This window comes from Paroedura picta, chromosome 7 (assembly GCF_049243985.1).
Source record: "Paroedura picta isolate Pp20150507F chromosome 7, Ppicta_v3.0, whole genome shotgun sequence".
Lineage (NCBI taxonomy): Eukaryota > Metazoa > Chordata > Lepidosauria > Squamata > Gekkonidae > Paroedura > Paroedura picta.
Genome location: NC_135375.1, coordinates 75656175 through 75683098, shown reverse-complemented (window position 1 = coordinate 75683098; position 26924 = coordinate 75656175). Strand labels below are relative to the sequence as shown.

At 42.9% G+C, this 26924-nt stretch overlaps 1 protein-coding gene across 46 annotated transcripts in view; it reads left to right on the top strand.

Moving 5' to 3' along the window:
• PTPRD (protein tyrosine phosphatase receptor type D) overlaps positions 1 to 26924 on the top strand; it is a 1533354-nt gene that overhangs the window by 1208669 nt on the left and 297761 nt on the right. For all 46 annotated transcript variants that reach the window (XM_077344981.1, XM_077344985.1, XM_077344991.1 and 43 more), the window contains 2 exons: positions 7968 to 8113; positions 13331 to 13472. In XM_077344981.1, the coding sequence (XP_077201096.1) occupies positions 7968 to 8113; positions 13331 to 13472 (288 nt within the window). The remainder of the gene's footprint in view (positions 1 to 7967; positions 8114 to 13330; positions 13473 to 26924) is intronic.

The window sequence follows — 26924 nt, the reverse complement described above, 5'->3', positions numbered from 1 at the left end:
ACCTCATGGATCATCTAGTCCAACCCCCTCCACTATGTAGGACACTCACAACCCTATCGCTCATCTATTGTAACCTGCCAGCCCCTTAAGCCTTCACAGAATCCTCCTCTCCGTCAGATGGCTATCCAGCCTCTTTTTAAAAATTTACAAAGATGGAGAACCCACCACCTCCTGAGAAAGCCTGTTCCATTGAGAAACCGCTCTAACTGTCAGGAACTGTTTACATGGAATTTATTTTGAATTAATTTCATCCCATTGGTTTTGGTTCGTTCCTTTGGGGCAAGAGAGAAAAACTCTGCTCCATCCTCTCTTTGGCACTCTTTTAAATACTTGAAGATGGTTATCAAATCCCCTCTCAGTCATCTCCTCTCCATGTTAAACAGACCAAGCTCCCCAAACCCCTCACCATCTTTGTTGCCCTCCTGTTTACACAATCCCATTTTTCTACATCCCTCTTCAACTGGAGTATCCAAAACTGAACACAGTACTCCAAGTGAGGCCGAACCAGAGCAGAGTAAAGCAGTACCATCAACTCCCGTGATCTGGACACAATACTTCGTTTGATACAGCCTAAAATCCCATTTGGCTTTTTAGCCACCGAGTGACACTGTTGACTCCTGTCAGTGTATGTTCTACTGTTGACTCATGTCAATGTATGGTCTACTCATGTTGAATGTATGTTCTACTAAGACTCCTAGATTCCTTTCACACATGTTACTGCCAAGACAAGTCTCCCCCATCCTATATTGGTGTATTTGGCTGTTCCTACCTAAATGCAGAACTTTACATTTGTCCCTATTGAACTTCATTTTATTCAGTTTAGCCCACTTCTCGAGCCTATCAAGAACATCCTGTATTCTGATTCTGTCTTCGGTTGCGTTTGGTACCTCTCCCATTTTAGTATTTAGTCTGCAAATTTAATACGTATCCCCCTCTAATCCATCACCCAAATCATTTATAAATATGTTGAACAACTCAGACCCCAGGACATATCCCTGGGGAACTCCACTTGTCACTCTTCTCCAAGAGGATGTTGAACTGTTAACCGTTAACCGTTAACCAGTACCCTTTGGTTACGATTTGTCAACCAGTTATCGATCCACCTGAACGAATTAGGATTCATACCGCATTTTACCAATTTGTTATTTCATTATTATTATTTCACCAGTCAATTTTGTTTCCAGGTGGGGTGAAGCAAAACAAACCAGTGAAATTGCTTACAGCCATTTCAGCCTAACAGTGGGCCAGGTGCTTATTGACATTCAAACCTAATAGCTAATGGGCAGAACAATCAAATCAGACAAAAGTCCAATAAATATTCAGGGAAGTTGCCTTATCAGTTCAGTGGCTATGAACTGGGACTACTTTGCACTGAATTTTGGGTCAGGAACTGTTTTCTGCCCATCCCTAATGGAAAGTACAGAAAGATTTAAACAAGGGAATATACGGAGTCAGTAGAGATTAATAGTGAAGAAATATTAGGTTGATTTAAGTGGGTAACTGTGTTGGTCTGAAGTTCAGAACAAATTTAGAGTCCAGTGGCACCTTTAAATTTGTACAAGTATTAGGTTGGAGAGAGACAGGGGAAGAAGTTTTCTTAGTAAAGTCAACATTTGTAGAGAAAGAACAGTACTTATTGGAAAGAACATACAGATTCAAGAGAATCAGTGGCCTAGAAGTTGAAGTAAATTTGACAAATATCTCCATTCAATACAAATCATTCTGGGGCTGCTCAGCCAGAAGGGAAAATCTTGCATGTGAGGGAGGGAAGAAGGCAGAATCACCATAGTGCTCATGCAAGAAAATACCATGTGTTTGCCCTTCAACCTCACTCTGATATGTCAGCAATTGGTGTGGCAAACCAGTTGTCTGGTGAAACATCCTTGTGGTTTCTAATTAGTAGGGAGTAGAGAGGTAGAAAGGAAGGGTTGCTTTAGTTTTTCATATAATAGTGTAAGGGTTCAAGTAGTCCAACACAAAACAGTGGTAAGTCTGGCCATCACACCGGCCACATGCTCGACTTGATCTTCCGTGCTAGGATAGAGGTGGGTCTGTATACAGACCACTATGCCCTGTGGGCCTGGCTCAAGATACCACCCCTCGTCAGTTGGGCGGCAGGCGTATTTTGTCCCACCCACGGAGACTTATGGATCCACTTGGATTCCAGAATGCTCTGTGGGACCCCATGCCTCATAGCAACTCACTGGCGTTCTTGGTGGAGGACTGGCAGTCCTGCCTGTTGGCTGCTATAGATGAGTTCGCCCCTAAACGTCCTCTCTGCCCCAACTCAAACAGGCCCCCTGGTATACCAGGTCGCTCCGGGAGAAGAAAAGGGAAGTGAGACAACTAGAGCGAGTGTGGCGGAAGACTCATGATGAAGCTACGAGAACATCTTATTGCACGCTTATGAGGGCGTATGAGATGGTGGCGAAAGTGGCAAAACGTGAGTTTTTGCCGTGGAAACCGTGTCCGCAAGCTCTCACCCGGTCCAATTATTTAGGGTAGTTAGGTCCCTTACCACCTTTGAGGGGTGCCAAAATAGCAGTCAGTTGGAACTTGGCTGCGAGGCATTAGCGAGCCTCTTTGCAGATAAAATCTTGTCATTCCGCCGTGACCTTCCTGTCACAATTAATACAGTAAATGAGCTAGAGGTCTATTTGCCACCTTTGGAGGTGATGTTTGATGGCTTCAGGCGGCTCTCTTTACCCAAACTGGACAAGTTGCTAGGGTTGGTTAGGGTGACCACTTGCCCCCTTGATCCCTGTCCATCTCGGCTCCTCAAGGGAGGTGGCCAGAGGATAGGAGGCCAACTCAGGGACATCAACCTCTCCCTGGATTCTGGGAAGTTCCCTGAGCAGCTGAAGGGGTCAGTGGTTCAACCTCTCCTGAAAAAATCAGTGCTGGACCCGCAGGACCCTTCCAGCTACTGCCCAGTGTTGCATTTGGCGTCCCTGGGCAAGGTAGTTGAAAGAGCTGCAGCAGACCAGCTCCTGGCATTTTTGGTGGAAACTTCAGTGCTCAATCCATATCAGTCTGGCTTCCATCCTGGTCATGGGGTAGAAACGGTGTTGATCACCCTGTTGGATGACCGTTGCCAGCTGGATAGGGGCGGGTTGGCAGTGCTAGTTCTTTTAGATCTGTCGGCTGCTTTTGGCATTGTGGATCACGAATAGCTGGTCCTCCGCCATGCCGGTACGGGAATACGGGGCACAGCCTTGTGCTGAATACGCTCCTTTTTCCAGAACCAGACGCAGAGGGTTGCAGTGGGGGATGAGTTCTTGCACTCTTACAGACTCCTTTGTTGTTCCCTAAGGGTGTGATCCTCTCCCCCACATTGTTCAACATCTTCATGCACCCTCTCGCCCAGCTGGTACAGAGCTTTGGCTGGGTTATCAGTATGCTGATGACTCCCAGCTCTATCTCCTCATAGACAGCCACCCGGACTCTTCCCCGGAACCATTCGCCAGATGTTTGGAAGTAGTGACTGAATGGTTCAAGCACAGTCGGCTGAAACTCAACCCCTCCAAGACAGAGGTCCTGAGGCTAGGAGATAGGGGGCGGGGTCAGGAAGCACGCTTAGCCACTCTGGCAGGGGTGCAATCTACCATTGCGTCCCAGGCCAGGAATTTGGGTGTGACCATTGACGCCTCCCTGACTATGGAGACGCAGGTCAAGAGAGTCGGTGGCCAAGAGTTTTTCCACCTTCACCAGGCTCGACTACTAGCGCCCTACCTGTCCCCCGAACACATGACCACAGTGATCCATGCAACGGTCACCTCCAGAATAGATTTCGTTAACTCATTCTATGCAGGCCTACCCTCGTCCTTGATCCGGAGACTTCAGCTAGTGCAAAATGCAGCGGGCCCTGCGGGATCTTTCAACATACAGCAGGGTCTGTAAAATAGAGCTCTTCCGCCAGGTATATGGTTGAGTCTGGGGTTGGCATGATAGATCTACTGCCCCCCCCCGGGGTCTTGAAACGAATAGTCGGGACCTCCTTCTCTATCCCACTAGTAGTGGGGGTGGGAGTTGGGTTTTCTTTTTGCTTATTTTTTTCCACCATGTTGGGGGTATTTTTATGTCTTTTAATGGGGTTTTAACAGGGTTTTAAGACACTGTGACCCATCACGAGCTGCAAGGGAGTGGAGGGAAATAAATTGAAAATAATAATAATAGTAGTAATAATAATAGTAATAATAATAATAATGTGGGGCTTGATTTTCTGGGAGACAACTCTATGTCTAGCAGGGGATGCAGGTATTTGCTACAATATGGGACAAAGGTTTTTAACACAGACTAATTCAGTTTATTAATTTAATTTGGCTGAACATATTTTAGAGCTCTCATTTGAAGAACCTTCTTGTTTCCTTCTTGTTCCATAGTGTGTATTTTAAATATAGAAAGTAATGTTTCTGCAGATGCTTCATTTCCTCAGTGGCTCCAAACTGGGCTCTTGAGTATTTATTTCATTTCCTTTAGTTATCTCTCCCAAATATACTGGAATCCTGAAAGCTGACCAGTTAATAAGAAACAAGATTGCAGGAACTATTGTCAAAGGCTCTTCAGCACATGCATCTGCACGTCCCAGTTACATTTCAGTGCACCAGTTTTTATATTAAATGTCAGGAGGCATATTTGGCCTTAGGGATTGCACAGAGAGTATAACTGAAGTTCCAATCACATTTTTTTACATTCAGACTCACTCCTTTAAATTATTAAACATTTGGGAAGATTTAATACTAATACTTTCCCATGAATTCTGTATGTTCCTACAGAAATAATGTTGTTGATCATTTGAACGTTCATATTCCACCTACCTATATGTAAAGCATACATTCAAAATATTTTATAGTATCAAAATACATAAAAAATGATTTTTTTAATGTATTTACATTTATGTATGTAAAAAAGATAGCAGCCATTAAAAATTTTAAAACATCATGGATAAATTTATCTTAAAGGGCCTTCTGGAATTTTTTTTTTAAATCAGCTGATGACAGACCTCTAAAAAAGGAACAGTCTACAGTGCCGAAGGGGAGTAAATTCAGAAGTGCCTAAGCAGCTGGCAAGCATGCCTTTGTGGAAGTTCTCAGACATAGGATTTCCTCAACCAGGCTTTCTTAGCTGACCTCAGTATGTGAGCTGGTATGTATTGGTTTAGTTAGTGTCTGACCAAACCTGGGAATCTATTTTTGTTTAAGACTCCCTGATCATTTCTTTTACCTTAAATTGGAATTCCCATGTGATTCTTGGCATTTGCACCCCTTGTTATGCAGTCAGGCTGCTTAATCAGGATCAGACCAGCCACAAGTGTTTCCCCATTTACTATGGGTAGGAAACCTCCCTGCATGCTGTTCACCATTTTGATTTTGGTTTTATTTTTTGTGCATGCATAGTAACATTATTGTGTAATTACACAGTAAAGAACAAGTTAAAGCAATGCTTCATTTGGGCTCTGCTTAGGGTCTGTATTGATTCATGCTACTAGCTGCTTATGCCAAGCATTCATGTAGAGTCTCATTTCACATTGAACCTGCTGACTACCTCCATATTGAATGATGAACATTTACCTTAGGAGTCATTGATTCTTTAGTGTCAGTTTTGCTCAGCCATTATGAACCCCCCCCCCCCCAAAAAAAAACATTTAGGTGCTCAGGGAAGCTATGGCTGCTGAATAGGCACTGAAATTCTAAGGGGGATATGTCTCGTTTCAACTGCAAACACAAATTATGTTTAGTATATTCCTAAAATAATAACTCCCTTCTCTCCTGCTTAACTTCGCTGAACAAATCTTTGGGTGCCAATTATTGCGTTTGGAGGGTGGACTACAGGGAAATAAAAAAAAACAGGTTTAAACAAATTAGCCTCACCGATGGGGATGGGGGTGGGGGGGGAGAAAGGTGGGATGTATACCTTTTGTGCAACTTGCTCCTTAGTATGTTTATTCAGAAGTGAGTCCTATTGTATTCACATATATATATTCCTTGATAGTGCCATCCTGCTCACTGCCTTCCCCCTGTGGTTGGGCTTTATTGATTCCTCCCATGCTTTCCCCTCCCACTGGAAGCATCCCACTGGGCTCCCCTGTAGATACCCGACATACCTTCGGGTGTCTGTCTCTCCCTTTCCCTCACCATTGCTGAAGAGAAAGTAAGTTTCATGGGAGTATTTGATATGATACTATAATGCCGTGGTCCCCAACCTTTCTGAGGTTGGGAACCAGCAGGGCATCGGGGCGCGGGCCACACCCACGCATCGGCCGCGCCCGTGCATCGGGCCGCACTCGCGGGCCGCGCCCCCGGGCCGCGGGCCGCGCCCGCGCATCGGGCCGCACCCGCATGGGCGCGGCCGCGCCCTGATTCCCTCTCCCCGCCCTCCCGCAGTAAGAAGCTTCCCGGGCCGCAAGCTTGCGGCCTGGGGAGTTTTTTACTGCTGGGGGGGGGAGAGGGAGCCGCGGCCCGGCGCCATGTCCTTCGTGGCACGGTGCCGGGCCGCGGCCCGCAGGTTGGGGACCACTGCTATAATGGTTTGATTCTCTTGATTATGGCATCAAAACTTTGGAACTGTCTCCTTAGAGAGACTCACCTGTCCTCTTCTGTTGCTGTCTTCCTCCAGCAAATACTTTTGTCCCCTCAGTTGTCACTGTTTCCTGTTTTATGTTGTTTTAAAATGTTTTTAAATTTAAATTTATTGTTGCTTATTTTAACTTGGTTTTAATTGTTTTAGTGACATATTTTTATTTGGTTTTAATGGTTCTAAGCACATTTTAAAAATCTCTTAGCCATCCTGGTGACTCACATGAAGGCAGAATGTTGGATTATATATTATTTAAAACAATATACATGGACAGTAATTTCAGAAAAAGTGCACAAGGGCACTTGAAAACCTGTGGGAGAAGTTACTTGGGGAATTTAGAGGTGGGAGATGTCAGACAAGGATAGAGTTCTTCTCCTTTCCCAATTGTTTCCCCAGAAATATTATGATGCATACTTTGTGTCGGATGAAGAGTGCTTGCACTCGAAAGCTCATGCCTTGAATAAATCTTTGTTGGTCTTAAAGGTGCTACTGGATTCTAATTTTTTTGTGTCTGGTGATGTGTTTTACAGATTATATCATCTTTTGCATATTATTCCTTGAGCACTTATGCTAGGCTCTTCTGTTTCTTCCTAACTTTCTTTCTGACTTAAGTTCAAATGATCAGTTACACACTGAAGCTCTTAAATTTATTTGTAATTTATTTTTTAATTACAGGAAATAGAGATATAAGTGGAAAAACTAATTTTGAACTCACAATGCTTATTCATTTTGTAGTTTTCACAAATGTATCTGGGACTAATGACTTCTGAATGATCCCTACTTGTTCAAAATATACAGATGTGAGAAGCTGTGAGCCATGAAATAATCATTATTGTACAGTTCATTTTTGCCATAAAGAGATTTAAAAAAATGGATAATGAAAAAAAACACAAGTTCTTACATTGGTGCTCTTTTCCTTGTTAATAGTGACCTTTCACTAGTGCTGAGCCACACATAATAAAGATTTTTTCATGGAAAACAAAGATAAGAGTTAGATGCTGCAGACATTGTACTGGATCTCTTGTCTCCTATTTAAATTTCAGATGCAATCTTCCAAAATTGGAAGAAGACTGCAGTGTTGGAGAAGAGTGTCCAATATACCTACATACACCAATTGCTTATTGGACAGACACTTTTTACCTAGTGTGTATTATAATCACATGGTGATGACTGATATACATATAGCCTGTAAATTTCTATCAATAAATATTTTCCATGTAGAAATTCTGAAATAAATGACGCTGTATCAACTATCATTCCATTTTAGTATTTCATTTTAAAGGTTAATTTTCTTCTTGAAGTAATATTTCCTCTTATTTCCTTCTGACAGTTGACACATTCCTTTGGCTATATCTTGCTTAGAAACATATCTTTCTATTTTTCTTTTTTAGCACCACCAAAGTTTGCAAGAACACCCGTTGACCAGACAGGGGTCTCAGGAGGAGTTGCATCATTCATCTGTCAAGCTTCGGGAGACCCAAGACCAAAAATTGTCTGGAATAAAAAGGGCAAGAAAGTCAGCAATCAAAGATTTGAGGTATTAGGTCCATTGTTCTGTTCCTCTGAAAAACATTTACTTTAATATTAATTGATTATTCCCCATTGCTTCATGACAGCGATCATTTAAAAACAACAGTACTGATACTTAAAACTTTTTATCAAACCAAAACAACAAACAGAAGTTATATTTATCATGAGGAATTTCAAGACTCTCCACACAACTACTGTCCAGAAATTGGACTGAAGTATATTATGAATTGTTAAATTTCCCTATTCCCTCCCTTGAATTCTGCTAACTTTGAATGATGGTGTGATTATCAGAGAGGGCAGGGGAAGCAGAAAGATGTATAAAGAACTGTTATCTGTGGTGAATGCCGTATAAAAGCCAGCCAATAACTGTAGCTGCAGTGCTGGCGATGGAATTAAATAGGTGAAATCAGTAGCACTGAGAAGTAGCCTTGTTCTGATTAGGAATGGGTGTGTTTCTTACATGTGATCACCAATATAGGTTTTTGTTTTCTCCTGTCAAAAAGTGGCAAAGTGGATCAGTATCCTAGAATCACAATATTGCTCATATTAATATTAGTGAAACAATGTGGGGCTGATCCAGACCCTTTGCTGCATTCTTATTCCTTCTTGACCTCGTGCACTCATTGGCAGAACCGTAGACATGAGAGGATTATGAGTGCTTAACAGTGTCATAAGTCAGAAATGGAATCAGGATCGGTATGTTTATATTATTAGTATCTGTATTTTGGAAATCCATATTTTCTGCCTGATGGAGAAAAGGGAATAAATAGACAATTTAGCCTATCGGCTATTAGTCACAAATCACAAAATAGTGGGAAACAAGAGGAGAACCCACAAGGACTTGCAGAGATCACTTCATTTTCTCCTGTATCCCCTTCCCAACACTGTTCCCTTTTGCAGTCCTACTGGCAACCTGTGTCTTCTCTTTCCCCCCTCTCCTGCTCACTTACCTGCCAACTTTCGTCTCCCCTCACAATCTATAGCTTTATTCACTGCATGTATACCGTGCCTTTTTCCCTAATGGGGATTCAATGCAGCTTACACCATTCTACTCTCTTCCTGTCCTCCTCTGTGATGTAGGTTAGATAAAGTCTGTGACTTGCAAGGTCACCCAGCAAACTTTAGTGGTAAAGTAGGGACTGGAAACTAGACCTCTAACCAGTACATCACACTTTCCCTCCTCCTTTGCCCCATCAGTCTCTCCCTGGGAAAAATCTGGCCAAATTGCAAAAAGCATAAAGTAGCAAGTTGCTTGGATGAGTTCTGTAGTAGCTACTGCTAAGCTTGGCCAAGTCTTGCAAATTGTTTGGAGGAGGCTGCTGAGCCCAGGCAACTTTTATGGTTGAATCATCTGGTAGCCACTGCCCATCTGGATGATCTGTTGCATGGTGACTGGGAGATTGCATGGTGACTGGGAGATCAAACTAGCCCTGGAAAGCACCCCCTTCCCCCTGTCTTTTATTGGCAGAAACCATAATTTGAAATCTGGTGATGCTGTTGTTGTTGTTGTTGTTGTTAGGTGCAAAGTCGTGTCCGACCCATCACGACACCATGGACAATGATCCTCCAGGCCTTCCTGTCCTCTACCATTCCCCAGAGTCCATTTAAGTTTGCACCTACTGCTTCAGTGACTCCATCCAGCCACCTCATTCTCTGTCGTCCCCTTCTTCTTTTGCCCTCGATCGCTCCCAGCATTAGGCTCTTCTGCAGGGAGTCCTTCCTTCTCATGAGGTGGCCAAAGTATTTGAGTTTCATCTTCAGGATCTGGCCTTCTAAAGAGCAGTCCGGGCTGATCTCCTCTAGGACTGACCGGTTTGTTCGCCTTGTAGTCCAAGGGACTCACAAGAGTCTTCTCCAGCACCAGAGTTCAAAAGCCTCAATTCTTTGACACTCGGCCTTCCTTATGGTCCAACTTTCGCAGCCATACATTGCAACTGGGAATACCATAGCCTTGACTAGACGCACTTTTGTTGACAGTATGATGTCTCTGCTTTTTAGGATGCTGTCTAGATTTGCCATACCTTTCCTCCCCAGGAGCAAGCGTCTTTTAATTTCTTTGCTGCAGTCCCCATCTGCAGTGATCTTGGAGCCCAGGAAAATAAAATCTGTCACTATCTCCATTTCTTCCCCATCTATTTGGTAATACGGTTACAGTTGCCTAACAACAGAACAGAAGCATTCTGCTTTAATTTGAATTCAATAATACATTTACTATATTCCTCTAAATTTTTTACTAGGCACTTGTGTAAACTCATTGGATTACGAGCTTTATAAAGGTGCTTCTATTTGGTTTAATCTGCTTTTTAAATTGTTTTAGGGCCGGGGCCAGCTTTTGTAGACCCCATGCAAGACAGCTATAGAGGGTATCTCTCTATATATCAATTTTTTTAATGCCATAATTCCTGAAGAAGCTCAGGGTAGTATGTTTGGTTTTCCCGTCCCTAGCCTTACAACCACTCTGTAAAACAGGTTAGAATGACAAATGTAACTTTCCCAAGAATACTCCATGGAGATTTCAAACTAAGTCTCTCAGATTCTTGTTCAACCCTATATCATACTTTCTCCCATAAATTAGTAATTCCTCCATTCTTTCACATAACCTCTTGGTGCAGTGTGACTTTGGTTTTGGGGGTTTTGGGTGGAGTGGTAAGGGATCTCTGATTGTGAAACTATATTGGAGACATTTTCCTATCGCTGTTGCAACACAGATGTGATATTGCACTACCATGGAGAATTCTGGTCCCACTGGATATACATTCCCTAGTCCCTTAAAATCTTAGGAGATAACTGGGCATGGATTATTGCAAAACCATGCTTTAAAGCAGGAGTTGACCTCATTATAGAGGAAATCCCTATTTCACAGTGACTTCTAAGGGGCCATGGATATGTTCTGCAAATGCTACACAAACAGACAGTACAATTCACTTCAGTATCAGAAACTATTCACACTGTTCCAGCGTGGTGTAGTGGTTAGGAGCACCGACGTCTAATCTGGCAAGCCGAGTGACTCCCCACTCCCCCACATGCAGCCAGCTGGGTGACCTTGGGCTTGCCACAGTACTAATGAAGCTGTTCTAACCGAGCAGTAATATCAGGGCTCTCTCAGCCTCACCCACCTCACCGGGTGTCTGTTGTGGGGAGAGGAAATGGAAGGTGATTATAAGCCACTTTGAGACTCCTTTGGGTAGAGAAAAGTGGCATATAAGAACCCTCTCTTCTTCCCAGTTCAAATTTTAGCTCTTTTAGTTATTTAGGTAAATTAAGAACCATATCACAATCAGGAGATACTCATGCTTATTGGAATCCTGCATAAATCTGGCTTGGACTGTTTCATCAGAGTTTTGTCTAACATTTGTTTCTGTTTGTTTGTTATCCAAATGTTGCATAACTTTTAAATTTGAAGGCTTTGACTTGCTGAAATGTTATTTGCTTAATCCAATAGTACTTCAGTGAGGAAAGAAACATAATTGTATTACTGTTGTTAGCAGTGTGTTTTGTAGATACTCAAGGATGACCTCTGTCTTTTCATCACTCTTTTTTGAATGTGAAAGTGGTATTCCTTGTAATAGGTGCAAGGGGATGAGGTGGTGAACTAATTGTGGTTTTCCCAAGCTACTTTTTGCCTTTATGTGTTTTGACTCACCAGTCGGATCCCTCAGCATCATAGGGGTTTTTGTGGATAGTTAGGTGTACCAGATAGTTTTCTATTATTATTTTTTGTCTGTCTATTTCTAGGTTGCAACAAATTGTGTTCTTTCCCATAGTTTCTCTGATAGCTAATTAGAGGTGCCATAGATTGTTGTTCAAGCCAATGAGAATTGATAGTAAAGGGAAGAATTTAAATTTTTAATTTGAAAACCCATAGTAATTTCTGGTTTGGGATTGAAATTTCCCTGCTCATCCCGATCAACAGTCCTCTTTGGGATAGAGACAACTTATTCTGAGTTGGGCATTGCCAATAACATAGTCCAGTGGTTCCACTTAGGGTTCGGTGCTTTGTCCTCCATTCACGCTCGAAGCAGCCAGTGCTGCAGCGTGGGGTGGGGAGGGACGGTGTGGGCGCTGTCATGCCAGTCAGCACACGCATACGGATGCAGAGCTCAGCACCCGCATGCTTGTGCCAACTGGTGCGCCGGCGCCGTCCCTCTCCCCCTGTGCTGTGGCACTGGCTGTTTCGGATGCAAACGGTTGCTTTAGTAGCTGAAGCGCCCAACTCTAGCTACTCTTAGCTAGCTTTCTAGTAGTAGAATAATATCATGCTGGGCGGGGTAGATGTTTAGACATCTGGCGCTTGGCTTTGGGATCTCATGGTGTCCCTTATTTCTTCTTCAGGCTATTTAATATCTATATGCAATCATTGCAGAGTTTGCAATGTTGGAGTGACATGTCATCAGTATGCTGATGTCATTCAGCTCTGTTTCTTGTTTCAACAGAATCAATAAGGCAATGAATCTGTGTTTGGAAACAGTAATGAATTGCTTGAGTGCCAATGAACTGAAGTTCAGTCCAGGCGAAACTAAGATCATATTGGTTGATAACAGTGGCAATTAAAGATTCAAATAGATAGGTTTGCAGTCTCATGAGACATAGCTTGGGGTGCTATTGCTATTGTTTCTGTCTTCAAATCCCCACTGCAGCTGTAGCACATTTAATTATATGTTTTAAATACTGTTGATGCTTGATGAATTGATGCTTTTAATGAATTTTATTCATTTGATTTAATTCTGGACTTTACTTGTTTCAAAAGCTATTAAGTTGAAAGATAGAGCGTAGGGTTACTAGCTTCCAGGTATAGCCTGGAGTTATCTGAGAATTAAAACTTGGGTGGGTATAAGAGTGTTATATATCTATACCCCGCTGAGGTTCCATCCTTCCCCAAACCTACCCACCCTAGGCTCTGCTCCCAAATCTCTAGGAATTTCCCAAGCCAGAGGTGTAAAGATTTTACATTAATAATTTAACAGTTAGATTAGTCCTTTGTTTAAATATTTACAAACCCAGATTGAGTTCAAAACTTTGCATTAATTTGACTATGAAGTGTGTTTAAATACAGCTATATTTTCCTTTAGAACTACTTTAATCAGCTATTCTTTAGTTTACCTCACACAAAGTATGGGACATTAGAATAATTTAGACTAGGGCTACTTTGTCAGATGTACCCGGGATTAGCTGAGAGGTAGGCATTTGTTACAACACCTGTGACAGCTGTTGTTTCCTTCAATAGGTAATAGAATTTGATGATGGATCTGGATCAGTTCTCAGAATACAACCACTACGGACTCCACGAGATGAAGCTATTTATGAATGTGTTGCTTCCAACAGTGTTGGAGAAATAAGTGTGTCTACGAGACTCACTGTGTTGCGTGGTAAGTCTCTGACATTTAAAAAATTGTGTTCTTAAAGTTGGCAAAAATACAAAATAAGTGCTTTTAAGGTCAGGCTATTTGAGAGTCATAGTATTAACACTTTGTGTAGCAAAAACAAATCTAATGTGTTGGTCTTGGTTTTTCAACCAATGCTGATGTCATTGCTCACTTCTAAAGGCTGTTGACATAATCAGCTGCACCATGTATGGATGTGTTTGGGATACAATTTGAGAAATATTTCCTTGTATGTGAAGTTTATCCTGACCATAGTTTCAGTTTCTGCTGTATGTTGTATAATGGCTATGTTAGGAACTAACCTTTATTTTGCACATCAAGGCCTGTGATTAAATATAGTTGCTGTCTTTACACAACTGTTAGAAATTTTTAGTTGGATAGAAAGCTGTGATCATATAAAAATAGATCAGGTTCTCCTTAAACATCAGAAAAGGTTGTGGAAGTTCAGAATAATAGAAGAAAAAAAATAAGATTTTACCTAAACACACTCAATGGTTTTCTTGATGCAGCAGATTTGCAAGTTAGCTCTCATATTGGAATTGTATACAGCATGATGGTCATTTACCTCAAAGGTAACTGAGCAAGTTGACATTGACATTGCTAAAATACAGAACTAGCATTTATTTGCATAATATGATGAGATTAAACTCTTTAGTGAACAAACAGTATCTTCTGTTGAGCAGTGGGAATGCTTGTCATATTTTTCTCTTTCACTGTATTTCTTCCTCTTTTTTCGGTATTTCTTGAGCAAGAGTATCTGCTTAAGCTCATTTTAAAGTCAAATCCAGTGCTCTAACCGTATGCGAGGTCTACTTCATCCCTCACAGGTGTCAGTTCTGTGATCCCACCAGTGAGAATTTACTTCAAATAAACTCCAGAAATCAGATGCCCTTTTGTATCTGGTTTCCAACCTTTTGCAGATAAGGAGATTTATTTCTCCATTGTTGGTATGTCCTTCTAACATCTGACATTGTTTTTCTACACTGAAGAATATACTCAGGTGTTTCCAAAGAAATGTATGTGCATGTTCTATTCCTTTATCCATGGTACAGAATTTAAAAGTTGGCTTCAGAGTTCTGTGGTTTCTCTCTCCCTCTCTTCATTTACACACAAGTTTGGCAGCATGGAGATTTATCCCATAGTTCAGTTTGCTGATGGAATTCAAAGGCATGTTTAATCATATGAGTGATTTCCCTCTCTATTCGATCCAGTAATGTAGGATGGATGTAGTGGTTAAGAGCAGTGGCTTCTAATCTGCAATTTAATTCCCCGCTTCTCCATGTGCAGCTAGCTGGGCGACCATGGACTAGTCACAGTCCTGACAGTGCTGTTCTCACGGAGCAGTCCTGTGAGAGCTCTCAGTCTCACCTACCTTGGAAGGATGTCTATCATGGGGAGAGGAAGCAAAGATGATTGTAAACCATTTTGAGATTCCTTTGGGTAGTGAAAAGCAGGGTATAAAAGCCAACTCTTCTTCTTATCAGAATTATGATCTAAGCAGGGTCAAGGTCAGGACAGTGAATTGCAGATTAGAAAGAAAGATGGGGTTAGGAAGTACAAGGCATGCACCAAGAAGTATAGTTGTGAAGTCTGAGACATAATTTATTATAAGATTCATACAAAACCTCTCTCTGTTCTTTCCTTCGCCTTTGAATGTTTTATCGTAAAAATTTTTACGATAAAAAAAATGAATTATCTCCTTTCCATAACATCTCAAGAAGTAAGCTGTGATGCACAAGAGCTTGTTGGACATTGTTGGTCTTTACATTGCTGCTGGATACCTGTATAATTCTGAGTTTATAGAGCCATGCAAGAATCCTCTGTACCACAGAATGGTATTATGTTCCTCCTCTCAGTTCGCATTAGGGCTTCCAGACCCACTGGTGGTGATGGGGTAGGGGGAATCTCCTGCCACCAAGTCCCATTACCTCACTGCTAGTCAACTGGCCAGCTAGATTGTTCTGGAAAAAGAGTGAGACCCAGTTGGCATTGCAATTATTTGTCTATGTCACTTCCCACATGACCTAGAAATGATATCATCTTGTCAACAATCTTGGGGCAATACCCTAGTACTTGGGTAAAAACTTTGTGGTAAAAGTCAAATTTGCCATAGAGTTTTTAACCAAATACCAGAACATCCCAATGACATCACTGTGGTGAAGTCATGTCTGAAGTCACATAGGCACATTGCTGTAATATTTGCTGGGTCTCCCTCCCACTTCTGGTAAGTCCCCTTATCCCCCACTGGTTGCCACGAGGGACATAGCAACCATATTTTACATGCAAAAAAAAACAAGAAGTATTATTCCTGTGCTTTGTGTGCATGTGTACCTGTGCAACATCTCCCTCCCCAAAGGAGTAAAGATAACATACCTGAGAGTCCTGACTCATGGACTGATGACCGGTGTTCTTGTTGTTGTTGTTAGGTGCGAAGTTGTGTCCGACCGATCTCGACCCCATGGACAATTATCCTCATGGCCTTCCTGTCCTCTACCATTCCCCGGAGTCCATTTAAGTTCACACTCACTGCTTCAGTGACCCCATCCAGCCACCTCATTCTCTGTCATCCCCTTCTTCTTTTGCCCTCAATCGCTCCCAGAATTAGGCTCTTCTCCAGGGAGTCCTTCCTTCTCATGAGGTGGCCAAAGTATTTGAATTTCATCTTCAGGATCTGGCCTTCTAAGGAGCAGTCAGGGCTGATATCCTCTAGGACTGACCAGTTTGTTCGCTTTGCAGTCCAAGGGACTCACAAGAGTCTTCTCCAGCACCAGAGTTCAAAAGCCTCAATTCTTTGATGCTACGCCTTGCTTATGGTCCAACTTTCACAGCCATACATTGCAATTGGGAATACCATAGCCTTGATTAAACGCACTTTTGTTGGCAGGGTGATGTCTCTGCTTTATAGGATGCTGTCTAGATTTGCCATAGCTTTCCTCCCCAGGAGCAAGCATCTTTTAATTTCTTTGCTGCAGTCTCCATCTGTAGTGATCTTGGAGCCCAGGAAAATAAAATCTGTCACTATCTCCATTTCTTTCCCATCTATTTGCCAGGAATTGAGAGGGCAGGATGCCATGATCTTCGTTTTCTTGATGTTGAGTTTCAAGCCAACTTTTGCACTCTCCTCCTTCACCCGCATCAACAGGCTCGTTAGTTCCTCTTCAGTGATGACCAGTAATGAATCCAATATATAATCAATAGAAATCCTCTGGTTTCCTGTCTTGTTGATTTTTTAAAAATACTTTGTAATGTATTTCAGCTATTTTTTCAGATAACACCCAATTTTATTTATTTATCTACATATTGGTTATAAGATTAACAGAATATTACAACTGGTTCAATTGAACAACAATTTTCATAGCATCAAGACCTTTAACAGAACCCAAAGGGAGGTCAGATTGATTCAGGTCATGGGGTGTGTGTCTGGATGGGGGGACCCATAGATGTTATTGAGTTGGATTAGCTTCAATCATATGTCTGCTGGAGGAGCTCCCTTTTGCAGGCCCTGCAAAATTCTGGGAGTTCAGGCAGGGCTCTGATCTCTTCACCAGGTGGGGGCCAGGACAGAGAAGGCACTTGTTGAGGTCGAATGTGCTTCTTTGGGGCCAGGGATCTTTAGCCAGTTGGTGGTGGCAGAGCATAGTGTGCTTTTGGGGGTATAGGCAGAGAGACGGTCTCTCAGGTACACTGGGTACAGACCACGAATGGCCTTGAAGGTAATTACCAAAACCTTAAACCTAATCCGGAATTCAACTGGCAGCCACCTGTTATAGTACTGTCCGGATGTGGAATCTTCATGGTCTATTTGTGAGGATCCTGGCCCTGAAATTCTGAACTAATTGCAGTTTCCAGATCAAGGATAAGGGTAGGCCTGCATAGAGTGAGTTGCAGAAGTCCAGTCTAGAGGAGACCTTTCCATGGATCACTCTGGCTACGTGTTCTGGGGCCAAGTAGGGTGCTAGCAGCTTGGCTTGGCATAGGTGGTAGAAAGCCTGCAGTGCTACTCTTGTGACCTGTGCCTCCAAGGAGTGGGAGGTGTTAAGGATCACACCCATGTTTCTGGCAGAGTGGGCTACTGCTAGTTGCACTCTGTCCAGGCTGGGCAAGTAAACTTCCTTGCTTGGTCCTTTCCTACCCAGCACCAGCCATCTTTGAAGGGTTGAGCTTCAGAAGTTTCTACTTGAGCCACATCGTCACTGCTTCCAGGCATCTGGCTAAGGATTTTGGGGAAGAGTCATGGCGGTCATCCATTAGGAGGAAGAGCTGGGTTTCATCTGCATATTGGTAGCAACCCAGCCCAAACCTCCGCACCAGCTGAACAAGAGAGTGCATAAAGATGTTAAATAGTGTAAGAGAGAGGACTGCTGTCTATGGAACTCCACATGTGAGTTGGTGAGAGTTAGATATGCTCTCTCCTATTGTTACCCTCTGTCCGCAACCCCGGAGGAAGGAGATCAGCCATTTGAGGGCTGCCCCTGTATCCCGGTGATGGTGAGTTGGTGAGCTAAGAGGTTGTGATTGACTGTGTGAAACGCTGCTGACAGATCTAACAGTACGAGCAACACTGACCTGCCTATGTCTAGCTTGCAGTGGTGGTCATCCGTCAGGGCGACTAGTGTTGTCTCTACCCCATGGTCAGGCCGGAAACCTGGTTAAAAGGGGTCAAGTGATTTGTTAATTACTGGTCCAATGCATTGGATGTTACGGAAAGAAATTGATCTGGTACAGACAAGAGAAGGTTTCCATTTATGTAGAAAGCAGCTGTCTTTCCTCCAAAGTGCATGAAGAAAGACTGTTGGAAGGTGGGGTAGGGTGGGGTGGGGTCAGTTCAACAGTTTTTCTGGGTGAGAGATACAACTTTATCAACCACTGTATAAGTACCGTGTGACCAGAACTATTATGTTCCTTATTATTACATTTTATTAGTACCTTAGTGAAGATGAACATTCTTGTTCTTGCTGTGAAAATGGTATTTTTGCCGGTATTATGATAAAAGGGTCCCTGCTGAGAAGTTTTGCTAGGAACATTACGGAACAAAGCACAGCTGCTTGTCAGTCACATAATAGTTTTAAGTTCTTAAAAATAACTGATTAAAAAAATCTGGGCAATAGCAACAATTAAGGTAGAATACAAATTAGGTCACATGCTTTTTTATTAATATGGAAAAATAAATACATCCAAAAGTATAAAATAGTTCTGGTTGCATAAACATTTCTGTAGGGCAAGTAGAAGGGGAAAAAAACACTTCAGAATATAGAGACATTTAATGAACTGCCTGCTGGTTGGAGTGAAAAATGACATTTTCTAGTGAAGGAGATAGGGTTAGGTCAAAAATGTAAAAAGTAAAAACATACTCCCTGTTGCTCACTGACTGAATCGCTAGGGGCTATTTGGAGATTTCTAATTATATGTTTTGGTTTTTATCAAACATTTCTGAAACAGAGCAAGGCATTCCTGAAAGTTTGGGACACCCAAAATGTATCTCTTGATTTTTGGTATCTCTTGAATAAAAATTAATGCAGTATGGACTCTTCCCCCGCCTCATTTTCTCCAAATTCATTCAGCATTGGCTTGCACTAGAATGTAGTCCCAAGTGACACTGTGCAGAGTTATTACTAGACAAACTGAATCAACAATAAGTGGAAGAAAAACAGCTGAACAAACAAGGCACTTGGAAGACACCCATGTTGCAAAGAACAAATGCTAAAATTTTGGGGGACAATTAACTTACATTTAGGGGCAATAATTAATGCGGACCAAAGATATTGTGCTCATGATGGAAGCGTGTACAATGTTTTGCATTTCATTTTGATTTAAAATTTATTATTTTTATTCAGTATTGTTACTACAAGTGTCCATTTCCATGGGTTTCAATTATAGAAATATATTTCTGATGGTAAACGGTTTTTATTTTTGTTTTAAATCCTCTGCTCCCATTACTTTGGGGATTGTATTACTTGGTGAAGAACATCACACAGCCAGATTTCAGGCAGAGAGACAAAAACACAAAAAGGCAGGAATTGGTCAATCCAAAAATACAGGTGAAAACAAATGATGTGGAACCTTTTGTATTTATTTATCCCTTTAAATACACAGTGGGAATGATTAGAGTCTAGCTTAAAACACAAACAGATCTCTCCCATTTACATTTGTATGGAAAGGTACCTGTTTTTCCCCCTGTCAGGATTAATAGCAGCTAGAGATGGATTAATTTGTATTAGAAAAGCTTATCAGCTGTTATATACAATTTTACTGTGCATTTTATTTATTTATTTATTTATTATATTTATATACCGCCCTCCCCGGAGGCTCCGACCACATTGAAGGGGATGGAATTTAACCTTGTGATGGTCTATGGCATAGCACAATAAAGTTTGTACTGTGTAAGGATATTGGAGAAGCTGGGAAAGGGTTAAACCTAGGGTTGCCAATTTCTACGTGATTTTCATATGAGTTTGTCAGGAGAACATGACTGTTCTGGAAGGTCACTCTTCCAGACTTCTGCAGTCGATTTGAAGGAACATGAAATATCCTAGGAGATGTTGTAACAAGAGATGGGTATAGACCAGAAAATTCCAGTTCAGTTCAGGGTGTTCCCAAACCAACCCCCCCCAACCCAGTCCTTAGGAAATTAGCCAGTTAGTTTGAGACTGGTACATTTTGGTTCTCTTTGCTGATAAGTGGGAGGTAAGGGAATGGTGTACAGAAATTGCTTGTAGCCACAGCAGAGCAGTGTGTACATCCTGCTGCCAGCCCAAAATAGCTGAAAGCCTTCTCAGTTATTGATTTTGCTCTGTCCCACTTGGAAGCAAAATGGCTTACAGCAGCCATTTCTAGTTGACAGTGGGTTGTACATACCTGTCTGCAGTCAACCAAAAATATCTGCCAACCAACTCTCCGAACCAGACAAAGGTCCATGAAATTTTGGGGAGAAGAGCCTCCCCTGAACTTTGGTTCAGGAGACACGAACTGATATATTTTCATGGGAAAATTTGATTCATGTCCAGTTTGTTTGCATCCCTAGTTGTACCCATTGTCACCTTGAATCTCTTGTGTCTTCTGCAATTTTGTCCTAATCTGTTTGTCTCTGTTCTATGTTGCTCATTGTTCATGCAAATAACGTTGAGAGGGGATGGAATTTTTGCAGTTGTCATCAGCCACATCCTCCCTCATTCTGTAGCATTGCAAGGTTCTATTGTACAATGTTTAAAATGTAGACCCATAGATAACATAATATGGAATATCTTTTCCCTCTTAATAAAACAGTAAGGGATGTTGGGGTGGGCTCAGTCCGTGATGAGGAAGGGCAAGAATTGGTCCCATGGCCCTGGACTGACAAGCGGAGGGGCCAATCGGAAGGTGTGAAGCGCCTTCTGATTGGCCCCTCACTAGGACAGACCAAAATTCCATCCAGCCAGGGGCAATCTGGAGAAATGGCTGCCAGTCTGCTACTGACCACCAAAGGGAGAGGAGGTCAGTAGGGCTGCCAAGGAGGGTGAGAACAGAGGCTTGGACAGGCTGTGCCAGCCCTTTTAGCCCCAAGGCTGTCCTAACTGTCATGTCCAACTGTAAATTGCCTCGGAACCCTGATAGAGCTGGCCGGAGGCTGCAGAGTGCTCCCTCCCCTCCCCCCCTTCAGGCCTGCTGCGAAGGAGCCTCTGACAGCCCCTGACTGAGGGAAGGAGGCATTTCCAAGAGCAACGCAGGGGAGACTGAGGGCCTTCCTTTTGAGGGAGGGGGACTTTCCCCTTCTGCCAAACAGTTGCGTGACAGGGAGGCTACAGAAAAGCCCCTTCTCACTTAAAATACTGCTCTGGCCGGGGATTAGACACAGCCAAGCAATGTGTCTTTCTTCTTTGCAACTCTCTGCACGTTTGAGGCCACTGCACAGCGTTATTCTGCAGATGAAACTGGTATTTTTTTGTCTCCTGTTTCATCTGCACAACAACCCTGTGCAGTAGGTCTCAACATTCAACCCCATGCCCTTACAGACTGGACAGCTCCTCCCCTTCCTCTTCCCACTGCCAAGCTCTAGCGCCCGTTGTATTCTTGGATACAATGGGCTTTGCCCCTAGTATGGAATGAAATAGAAGGCCTCCTTCAAGCCAGTGAATACAGTTATCAGCTCTGGGTTGGAAAATACCTGTAGATTTTGGGGAATGGAACAGTGAGATTTAAGAAAGGAAGGGACTTCATCAGTGCAATATAATTCCATCGACTCCACTTTCTTAGCAGCCATTTTTGCCATGTGAACTTATCTCTGTTGCCAGAATATCAGCTGTAATCCTAGATCTCCAGACTCCGTTTGGAGGCTCACAACCCTATCAGTGAAATTCCAAAGTGATGGGTGTCAACAAGATTTCAGAAATTTAATCCTAATCAGTGCACTTCTTTTTGATAATACTGTCTCAACTACATCTCAGTGTCCATTAGAGTTATGGTTGCCGACATCCAAATGGGGCCTGGTACTTTTCTAGAAATCCAGCTGCTCTCCAGATGACATCGATAGCTACCTTGAAGGAACTAGCCACTCACCAACAGCTGTCTTTTAGAAAGTCAGATTTTCTGTGCCATGACGTCACTTTTGGAGAAATTCTGGAAGGGACTAGGCACCTCCAGGAATTGCTGGAAATGTCATGGTTTAACCAGGAAATGATGGCAGATACTGCCATGGCCACTCATCCTCCCCCTTGAACTTCCCACCAGTTGCTAGGTGTGCCCTGGCAACCTTGTTACCAAAGCCACTATGAATCAAAGTATACTGTTTCTTTAAGGCCTCAATATCTCTGCCATGTTTAGAATCAGGCCTGTACCATTGCAGGTCAGGACATTGTGGTTTATGCATGTTCATGTCACACAATTATGTGTTTCTCCTAGGGTTGCCAGCTCTAGATTGGGAAATACATGGAGATTTGGGAGGTGGAGCCTGAGGAAAGTGGGGTTTAGGGAGGAGAGGGACTTCAGTGGGGTAATATCAACCTTCCAAAGTGGCCATTTTCTTCTGGTGAACTGAGTTTGCATGGAAATCGGTTACAATAGTGTGAGATCTCCAGCTACCAGCTGGAGTTTTAGTCATGGCAGATTGCCCCACCTCTTCCTGCACCCACACGGGGGAGCATTTGGCCCCATGCACCTTATCTAACCCTGATTTGTGCTCCTGCACGGGAGCTGGGGCACTGAAGTTCCCAGTGCATAAACGGTCCAAGTGAGTAGGAGATAGGCTTCTTTAGACTTTTCTCTGCCTCTGAGAAGGTACGGTAGAAGGTTTATGGCCATTATGTGGATATTGTATGTACAAAAGAAACAATGCCCCAAATTATAAGCTTCCTGACTTAAGTAAAACTTGACATCCTTCAGCTAATTGCACTGTGGGGTATTGTTGCACTTACTTCTGATTAAATACACATAGGATTTTATAAACTGGGATATCTGTATGTGCACATTATAGATTGAATTGAAACCTAAGTGCTCATATCCAGTTGAACTCCAGGCAGGTTTCACAGAGTGAGTCAAAACAATGTTAGTAAACAATGTAATAGGATTAGAGCTGTAAAACCAGCCAGAAACTTAAAAACTAAACAAGCAAAACATAATACTAGCACAATACATTAAATGATACAGATCTCCAGGGGGGGCTCCTAATTTCAGCAAGCTCTACTGCAGTACTATAGATAAGGTGACCAGATTGTCACACTTTTGGAGGGACATCTGGGGGTACCTGGCAAATTGTACTTATGTTGAAATTAAAAAAAAAATTACAATACTATTTTTGCATTCTATGTGTTCTATGAAATGTTTTGTTGCTCCATAAGACCAAATTTTTAATCAAGACCCCCCCCCCCCCGCTTTCCCAATGTTAAAATCTGGTCACCTTAACTATAGATCACAGCTCTTGATATTTGTGTGTTGTAGGATCTCTTTCCTGCATAGATTTTCCAAATAATGTTTGCATTAGGTTGGCACCTGCATATGTATCAGTAAAATGTTAAGGAACTGCACTACAGTACTTAAATGTTTATTAGCATTATTGCAAGGGAGGACAGTGGGGACAAAATCAGAATTAGGTGGCTCTGCCTGTCATTGATTGTCCTGTTTCTACCCCACTAGCTCCATTAAACACCAGCTGCCATTGATAGCCATGTACCTGAACTTGTTCCTTATATTTGACTAATTCCTTATATTTTATTAATTACCATTAATATTTATTGCTGCCTATCATTAATTGTTCAATATGAATTAGTTATGATGTTATCCCCCGCAGGGCTTTACGCTCTGCGGGGGCTAATCTATTGGTCATCCCCGGCCTCAAGGAAGCCCGCCTGGACTCAACCAGGGCCAGGGCCTTTTCGGTTCTGGCCCCATCCTGGTGGAATGAGCTCCCAGAAGAGCTGAGGGCCCTGCAGGAATTACCAGCATTCCGCAGAGCCTGTAAGACGGAGCTCTTCCGCCAGGCTTATGGCTGAGGCCAGGTGGTGAGGAGGATTAGGCCCCTCCTCACAAATTGGCGGTAGCGAGTGTCAGCTTCCCACCACCTCACTGTGGCTAAGGATGCGGAGACTGGATGATTAGGATTATGCCATCACTTGTTGTTTTTATTGTTGACCAATTGGTTGTTAATCACTGTAATTTTACTGTCTATTGCTATAGATTTTAGATGGGGTTTTATGTGAGCCGCCTTGAGCCTTCAGGGAGAGGCGGGATAAAATAAAATAAAATAAAAATAATGGATGTGATATTTTTGGGTTATTTGGTTTATTAGTTACTATCCAAAAGTATATCCCTATTAGTGATGATTATAATTATTGTTATTAGATTTATTGCTCACCACTTCTAGGCTTACTGGCTCATGGTGGGTTACAGAATAAAAAATCCGTAATAAAATGCATTGATCCCAGCCATTACAATCCCCATGGTGTCAAAAATATATTCTAGCTCCCTGCACTCCTCCCGCTTCACTTGGTTCAGCAAACCTCACCCCCTATCCTGTGTCTCTGCTGGAGATGTATAAATATGGTGGGCCTAATGTCCCAGCTATTCCAAGGAGAGGCCCCCCTGATCTTAATTTCCCTGGCCTCAACCGAATACCCAGTGGAACAGTTCCATCTTGCAGGCCTTGCAGATCTATGGAAGCTCCAGCAGGGCCCTCAGCTGTTCCGGGACATCATTCCATCATATGGGGGTCAGGAATGAAAATACCCTGGCCCTAGTTGAGGCCATGTGTACTTACTGTGGTTCAGGAATCACCAAAAGATTTGTACCCGTAGAGTGAAGGTCCCTGTGAGGAGGCATAAGGTGATAGGCAGTCCCTCAGATATGTGGGGCCTAGACTGTGGATGACCTTAAAGTCAATTCCAAAACCGTACACTTGATCCAGGACACAACTGGCAACCAATGCAGCTACCTCAGCACTGGCTAGATATAGGCCCTTCAAGGTGTTCCTATGAGGACCCATGCCTCTGCATTCTGTACCAGCTGCAATTTCCGGGTTTAGGATAAGGGAAGGTGAGTTAAAGAACGATGTGAAATGCATGGGGGAGAGAATTGCCCCCTGTGGAACTCCACAAGGGAATCAGAAGGGGCACAGCAACTCTTCCCGGACAGCAACCCTCCGTGACCTGTTCTGGAGAAAAGAGATCAGCCACTGGAGGGCTGTCCTACGTATCCCAGCCCCAGCAAGGGGGTTTGCTAACAACTTGTGGTCAACCACATCAAACAAGCATGACAGATCAAACAACAGCCCCAACAGATAGCCAAACCACCCCTACCTAGTCATCACCAGAGATCATCTGTCAGGGCGACCAGCACCGTTTCCACCCCATGGCCAGGATGAAAGCCAGAGTAGTATGGGTTGTGTGCCGAAATTTCCTCTAAGAATGCCAGAAGCTGATTTGCAGTGGCCCTTTCAACCACCATACCCAGAAACACAAGATGCAAGACTGGGTCGCAGTTGTCCAGGTCCCATGGATCAGGCGTTCATTTCATTTGGAAAGGGCAAACCACTGCCCCCTTCAGCACCCTGGGAAACTCCCTAGATGACAGGGAGAGGTTTATAATATCCACATGCTGGCCTCCTATCATGTGGCCACCTGATTTGAGTAGCCAAGACTGACAGGGATCAAGGGGACAAGTGGTTGCCTTCACCAACCACTGCATTATGAACAATTTAGTTACCTGATGCAGATTATGAATTTGTCTAGCTTCAAAATAATTTCCCTGAAAAATTATTCTACAGTTCAGATTGAAAACAAGGTTTTGTGTGTGTATAGATTGTATTGTCAATGTAAGAACATTTTGGGCACTCTCTGGAGTGTTGGGTAAGAGTCCCTGAGCATGTATATCCAGACTGGGAACATGTTAAATTTGTAGCCTTTTAAATTAAATTTGTTACTTATATTTCCTCCAAATCTTTTTCTTAATGTTGTTGTTGACTCTTTCTTCTAATTCAGAAGTGTGAAGAAAGGAAGAAGTACAAAAATCTCTCCAGACTTTGTTCCTGTTCGTTTGTTGTGTTCCCAGTAGGATTTCCAACTCTGATTTGGGAAATTCCTGGAGATTTGTAAATGGTGCCTGAGAAAGGCAGAGTTTGGGGAGGGGAAGGAGCTCAGCAGGGGTATTATGCCACAGGGGTATTATGCCTCACTCATCTGTGGTGTCTGGAGATGAGCTGTAATTCTTGGGGCCTTTTCGCACAGGGATCTTTGTTGCAAATTGTTTGCGGAATGAAAAATCGCCATTTAAAATAGTGGAATTCGTCGTTATGCATACCTGCCTTTGTAGTGGAATCAGTTGCGTTTTTTAGCGTTTCCCACAGGCTTCCGGTCTCGGCAGAAATCGCTAGAAAGGAAGCGCTATTGCCAAGCTCGTCCCGCCCCTGGCCGTCAAGCAGCCAATGGGCAGCTGTTAGCATGCTCCCAAACAGCCCCTTTCCCTTTAAGAAAGGTTTTTTTTTTAAAAAAAAACGACCCATAGCAACGAATCTAGGTAGATTCGTTGCTACGGAGAGACCCATCCAGCTGCCTAATGTGAGCTGTCGTTTGATTGTATGATCGTTTGCACGCTGCCTCGAGTGATAAAAAAAAAATCCCCCCCCCTCTCACGGGCCTGATTTTCGGCTGAATTTATTTGTAAAAAATAAAGGGACTTTATTTCATCAAACGGGCTTTTCAGTGGTTTGTGCTTAGTGACTAAAGGTGAAGGACTGAAGCCAGGGAAGCCTCTAAACAGAAAGAGGCTCGCCGGTGCGTTTATCCCCGCTCGCTCGGAGAAAAAAAAATGGCGATCGCTTCGCCGGAAGTTTGGAGGAGAGAGCCAGGGGGAGGGACTTTGAAGAACCAGCAACAATGGTAATGCACAGGTCTTTAGCGCTACTGTTGCAGATTGGTTGCAGGAGTGTATCGCTATCCGGAGGGTGAATCCACTTTTCTGGATTCCCCTGAAAGC